At 33.3% G+C, this 7148-nt stretch overlaps 1 protein-coding gene across 1 annotated transcript; it reads left to right on the top strand.

Annotated features, from left to right (window-relative positions):
• Positions 1 to 211: 211 nt before the first annotated feature.
• LOC111616847 (vegetative cell wall protein gp1-like) lies at positions 212 to 4701 on the top strand (the record flags this gene model as incomplete). The annotated part of the gene is made up of 2 exons (XM_023358201.1): positions 212 to 275; positions 3947 to 4701. Coding segments are annotated over exons 1-2 (813 nt in total), but the record flags the coding sequence as incomplete, so codon positions are not given.
• Positions 4702 to 7148: the final 2447 nt, after the last annotated feature.

Genomic DNA, 7148 nt, shown 5'->3' with positions numbered 1-7148 from the left:
GGTTATATATATGAAAATAATTTATATTTTCCTATAAACTGAGGGATAATTAAATACTTCTCTATTTAATTTGAAAAATTTTGTTGGTGATGTCTTCCGTACACAACTATTTATTCAGGATTTGCATGCAAACATCCGCTTTAGAATACAAAAATACTTATGTTTATAGAGAATGCAATTAGTTAAGTTGCAGTTAAAGGGGAAATGATCGAAGAAAATGAAATGCTGGAATATTTTTTATGCAGGATTTTACTTCATTTACTTTTTAAGTAAAGGTTTGTTTGTCTTAAAGTTTTCTTTATAAAAATAATATAATGCAATTTACTATTTTCTGCAACTTATTTTGTTATATTTTTATATTACATAGGATTATTTTATATGATTCGAATAATCAGTAAAAATAATTAATTACATCATAGTTAAATAATTTAATTAATTAACTTAATTATTTTAAAAATTGACGTTTTAAAATACTTATAATTGCATATTTATTTGATTATATAGCCAATTTTTTAAACTGAAATATCGTTTTAATTAATTGAACCTCAACGAGAAAGCTTCCTTGGCAGAGACTCAAATTGACAATTCGCTTAAACACGTTTTGCGAAGAAATGACATTGGATATTAAGGTAAAAACACTAATAATTGACACACAAAGAAAAAATATTCTGCTAACATCATAAATATTTATTCTGAAACAAAAACAATTTCAAATGCAATTGCTACACATTTTTTGTAGTTAACTTAAAATCATTTTTGAAAAATATTGCCAATTAATATATATATATATAATATAATTAAAATATATATATATATTTTAATTCTTGAATGAATGTCCTTGCTGTACTGGGACATAATAAACACTACAAGTTGACATATTATTGGGCTATAAATAGTTGCTATTTAATCGTCAACGTCAATTAATGTAGAAAACTGGTATTTAACCCTATCTCCAGGATCATTTTTGGCATTGGAAGGGCATTTATTTGTGAATAAGTAATAATTTTAATACCAGATTCATTTTGTTTATAAACTGTCTTTTTGTCATTACATCAATTTATTGCCATGTTTTTTTTTTTCTTTAGTACGTTTTGAATAACACACACATATTTTTGTGGAATTTTATATGAAATTCTGATTATTCAAAGCAAAACATCTTGGAAATGTCAATCATTAGAGCACTGTCAAGCTTTAGTGCCTTTTCCTTTAATAGAAGTAATAAAATGGTGTATCGTGACAGAGACCGAATTTTAAAACTCGACCTAGAATGGCATATCAGGGTTCAAAGGTCATCCCCACGTTAAGTTAATGGGAAATTTCTGCATTGTAAAAAGGTAAAACAAACGAGCACGCGCTACCCAACGTTCTAAATACGGCCAAACTCTTGAATATCGATCGTATTTTTTCATTTTTCTCGAAAAATCGACCATATATAACTTAACCTACACTTACTTAACCTACTTGAAAGTATTATTCCTTAATTAAACAACGTTTATTATTGTAAGGATTTTTTTTTCCTTTAAGAGTCGTTGTTGACTTTCTCGAAGACAGTTACTCCAGAAATTTCGAACAAAACGCGCGTATATTCGCCACTAGCGTCGAAAAAAGGGCGAACCCATAAACACGTTCGTGAGCTCGATGCTTACATTATGTATTGATAAGTTTCAGAACAAAGGTAAGAATTTACCATTCATGCAGAGTGACAAGTCGCTTTAATGTATCACCCCCAACACAGTTTCCAACCTTACGAGAAAAAATTATCGTATCTACCCAGGGAGGAACGGGAGGCGCCCCATTGCGTTTAAAATTTATTCCCTGTTCACTTGAGAAATAAACTCAGGAGGGTACTGTACGTGTTTTTTACAAACAAAAAAATGAAAGTGAAGTTAGCAATACAGTACTAAAATGTAAGTGTAATATTTTGTAACACTCATTTGCAGCTAACAGCACTTAGAAATTGTGAAGCAACTGTAGAATTTATCCAAGTTATAATTGATTCGTTTGATGAGCTCAATTGAAGAAATGTTAAGCAGAAGAGCTTTTAAATGTCAACAATTACGATAATGTTTTTGAATAAAACAAATAAATGTATTTTTAACTTGTAAATAGGTCCAGATGAGGAAAAATACTGCAATCGAGTATTTCCTTGGTTTATTTGTTTGTATCAAATCTGCGAAGACACTGTATGAGACATTGATTGACAATAATTCGCTTTCATCAATTTCACCGTAAAACTTAGGATCACACTGAAAACTTAGGTTTTTTTTTTACAGTGACAGAATGCAAGGGGAGGATAAAACAATAATCTTTCTGCAATTCAAAGCAGCACACAAAAAACTTTGAATTCAGAAACAAATAAATGCTGGCAAAAGCCATTGTGGTAATGCATTCAGCTGGAAGACATTTTTATAATAGGAGCTAGCACTTCATGTGTGCAAGTTATGCCATAAAAAATTATAAGCTCTACAACACCTGGCTTTGTATTAGCTTATGATTCTGATAGAATTCAATGATGATGATTGTTTTAATACCTGGCATCTTAACTGAATGTATTGAGCACGTAGTTTATTACATAGCTGGATATTTAGCAAGAAAATTTATGCAACTTTAAGATGTAATGAATGTAAGTCTGCACTATTGGATGATAACTCAATTTTAAATTCTCTAACTGTTCATAAAAATAGAAGAAATTTAATCCATCCGTCCAAAAATGTACTTCATGTTTATAAAAGATGTGAATTCATGTTCAAAGTTGCAATACACGAAAACGGCAGAGGTAAGTTGAGACAGAAAATTGAAATATCTGTTGAGAGTATAAAAATCTTGCAAAATCTAGAATCTGATCTTTTTGCATCACTTAAGATACGCACTCATGACACATCACCATTCAGTATTATGCTATATTGTCAATACATGTCATAATTGAACTTTAAGAAATCAATAATAAAATGTTTTTAGTCACAAGTTGAAATGATAGATTCACGATAGATTCTTTTTTATATAGCTGCAAAAAATTTAAGAACTGGTGAGCTACCCGAGCAGTTGAAACATGTTTGTTTATAGCACTGTCCTACAGCTGCCACAATGTTTTGTATGCCACAATGTTTTGTATGCCGCAATATGGCGATTCGCACGAGATGTCACTCACAGCAGCGCCAGTATTGGCTGCAATTCTCGTGCCTGTAAAAAGTACGGTATGGCAACTCTCGTTCCTACCTGTATCTGTCCTTTGAAATTATCGTATTTCACTTAAATTTCTCGTATTAGCCATCTCGATCCGTTATACTTACGCTCTGTATTCGTAGAAATTTTAACTAGGTTCCCCTATGTCATAATCTCTTCATCTTACAATGAAGTTTTTACGATATTATACGGTATATTATACCGTATATTATACCCTCTTATATTATACAGTGCAAAACAAACCTCTGAATGGCATAATCTAAAATATGATTTTTTTCATACAATTTTTAACATATCAAACATTAACAAATACAGTATGTAACACATTTTATATAATGTACTTATTTCATATGCATGAACCTTAGTTTTGCCAAATTTTTGCGAACATCTAAAATTGTCAGTTTAATACTTGAGTGCTCAGGACCCCCTAGTTTAAGAAAATTGCCCTATGTAAAAAAGCCTCGGATACAGACAGCTCACTAGATGGAAACTATGCAGTTATAAAATATATTAATGTAATACCTGCAGAATATTTTATACGAGTAGAACGAGGAATAAACGTACAAATACGATAATTATCGTAAAAATGGCAACTTTGTTCCTTAACGATCTAACGTAAATTTGCAAGCCGTCGCTGCGCTTCCGTTAAAAACAAAGTTCTGCTAAGTTAATTTCGTTTTTTAAATATGTAGATTAATTTCATTTCATAATATGAGTACTTAATATTCTAAAAATCGATTTTAAAAAGTTTTAATATATTTAGATTGTATAATGGTATCCTCCGAAAACAGTGGAAGAAGAGTGGAAATACGTTGTGAAAAATCAGAAAGCTGCCCATCATCTAATAAACGCGTGATACAAGTATATTCGAAGTGTTCAAACTGTGCTTCTCCAACTGTGACATACTCTTACTCTCCATCATGTCTAGCCTCACCTCCCGTTCGGCCTCCTCCGTGTCCAGCCTCACCTCCTCCTCGGCCTCCTCCGTGTCCAGTATCACCTCCCCCTCGACCCCCTCCTTGTTCAGCCTCACCTCCTCCGTGTCCCGTCTCACCTCCCCCTAGACCTCCTCCCTACCCAGTGTATGTAGTTTCTCCGTCATGTCCAACCTCACCTCCTCCTGCTCCTCCTCTGTGTCCAGTGTATTATCCAGTTTCTCCACCTTGTGCAATTCCCCCATCTTGTCCTTCGTGTTTTATTCCTCCTCCTCCTCCTCCTCCTCCAACAAAACCACCGAAACCGCCTCTTCCGCCACTTCCGCCAATTCCAGCATTTCCACCGATTCCTCCACTCCCACCTATTCCTCCTCTTCCGCCAGTTCCTCCACTTCCGCCAGTTCCTCCACTTCCTCCACTTCCACCAGTTCCAGCATTACCAGTCAGAAGATCGAATATGGAACCAAATACAGATCTTAAGGATGCAGAGGAAATTTCAAATAATGGTACTAGAGTAATCATCAAAAGATATCGGATCGTTAAATCAAAACCATTTTCATCCTCTTCATCAAACATAGAGAAAGTAGACAAGAAAAATTCTACTTCACTAATCATTACAACAAAAAAATACGCCAAGAAATCACGAAGAAGAAGAAGAAGAAGAAGAAGAAGAAGAAGAAGAAAAAAAACGTAATTATTTTCGAAGATACAGAATTTAGTAAAAGAGATTGTTAATTTTGTGTGCTCATGTTATTTTACATGTGATCTGTAAGACACATTTACACAAATAAATAACAATGGTTTCTTTTGGAATAGTGTTTTGTATTATCTATTTCCTTTATTGAAGCGGAGCGTTAACGAAGCTTCTTCTATGAGGCTTACAGAATCGTGTTCGTTCTCAAAATCCGTTTGATAGATTTTGATTAAACTTTGACATTTTCCATTAATTGCAATACGGAATCCAAAAATGCAATAAAAATGAGGGTTCACGACTTCATTTTTGAGATTTAAGGTCGTTTCACGAGCACGCGACTTTGAATCGTCTCTCCGTACCTGGCCAGTGCGAGCATCGTGTCTTCCGAGGCCTGCAGGTACGAGGATAACCTCTTTTGTGACGGCAGTTCACCTGTCCGCGTCCATCAGATACTGTACAAGAATGGCCTCTTCTGTGCCTAACAGGTGCAGGGATCACTTCTTTCTTTCAGGCAACGCTTCAATTCTATCGAGATACGACAAAGTCGCGCGATGTTCTAGTAACCGCTATATAGTGTATTTAAAAATACGTGAGGATGTATGAATGCATCATTACATGGTAGTTATAAAGGAAATAAAATTAATATAAATACAAATAGTTATACTTGTGTTATTTTTAGTTAAAGAATTGTTTTAAAAAATGTAGTATTCATTTTTTTAATTGTCTATGAAGTTCCAGACTGTTTAAAGGGATAATTTTTTAAAATTTTAAAGCAATTTTTGAAATACTGTACACTTAAGTGTCTCAAAGCAAATAAATTGACGAATTTGATGAGTATTTGCTATAAGCCTAACAATAAAACTGAACGATAGGTTTTCTTTTTATACACGGATATAATGGATAAAAACGATACTCATCGGTACTCGCGGCGCCCACAGACTATATAAAACAAAGGGGAGCACAAGCTATAAAACAGAGCATCGTACGTGTATATATATACAGGATACCCTTGATTTCGAAATTGCGTTAATCAAATATAGTGGTACCTCGGTACTCGAACTCTAGAACAAATTTTCAGATAAATAAATATTTTTATTTTTATTTTGACACTAGTAAAACGTTTACTGTGATAAAAATGAGTACTAATTTAAAAACAAAATGAAACCTTAACGCTCCCTTGGAATTAAGAAAAGGGCAATCCGACGACAAAGGTGGGCACGTGCTCCAAGTTTCCTAATATACGGGAGCCCCTACTCATCGTCCAGCATTATTAGAAGTTATCCAGATACTCGGATACATGGTATACTTGAGTAACGAGTATATAATTATTACCGAGGAAATCGGATTTTTTGGTATCTTAATATGGCAGCATTATTGCTCACAAGCAAAGTGTATAATCTCAATTGTGTCGCTTGTACAGTACATTCTTAATCGTACAGATTTGAGAATGTAATTGAAGACAGAAAATACTTTATAGGTAGAGGTAATAGTGGCCCGCTTAGTTACAAAACTCCCAATATAATTAGCCTATATGATGAAGTGAAAATTTGACCTTCACATAATGTTAAAATTTAACCTTTATTATTGCAATTAATCTGTAGTTTTCATATGAATATTTACATTTATAAAATAGAATGTCTGTTTGTAAGTTCTCTATACACTTATAAACCCTTTGATCGATCTGACACAAATTTTTCATAGTAACTATTTAGGACCATGCGAAAAATATATTCTACCACATAATTCGGACAGCCCACCTTTGATCCTCTAACTTTTACCCCTGACACTTTGTGATAATCATAATAATAGGCTAAAATAACTAAATGTTTAATATAGTTTTCCTTTTAGTATTTGCCCATATTACTTTTTGCTCAAGCAATTAAACATATCTACTACTAACATAATAAAATTCGAATCAATTTCGATCGTTTTGTTACCAAATGTCTCAGCCAAGCACAAAAAGAAAGAATATATACTGCACTTTAAAATATTTAAATACAGTTTAAATATTTTAAAGTGCATATATATATTTGTTTGTTAGTTTTAATTTAATTTTATTAAATTATTTTATTAAGCCTAAATTATTAAATAGTTTTATTGCAACGCAACACTTGGACTGTCTACCTAAGAGGATGATGCCTCTGGGAGATCTTTTTAAGGGTAACTGGCCCCTATTTAGGCTTTATAAACGTGGAGAAAATCCGGAAAACTCCACGTGGTCAGCCCGTTCTGGGCCCTTAGTCTCGAGTTTTTCGTGTTGTACTCGAACTGACGTCATCGAACTCACTCGTGTTACTATGACTCACATAATCGGTAGTCTCGAGTTAGACCCTTCA

This window comes from Centruroides sculpturatus, unplaced genomic scaffold (assembly GCF_000671375.1).
Source record: "Centruroides sculpturatus isolate CEXI.00-Female unplaced genomic scaffold, Cexi_2.0 scaffold4172, whole genome shotgun sequence".
NCBI lineage: Eukaryota > Metazoa > Arthropoda > Arachnida > Scorpiones > Buthidae > Centruroides > Centruroides sculpturatus.
The sequence above is the reverse complement of the archived record's forward strand: the minus strand, read 5'-3'. Positions and strand labels throughout refer to the sequence as shown.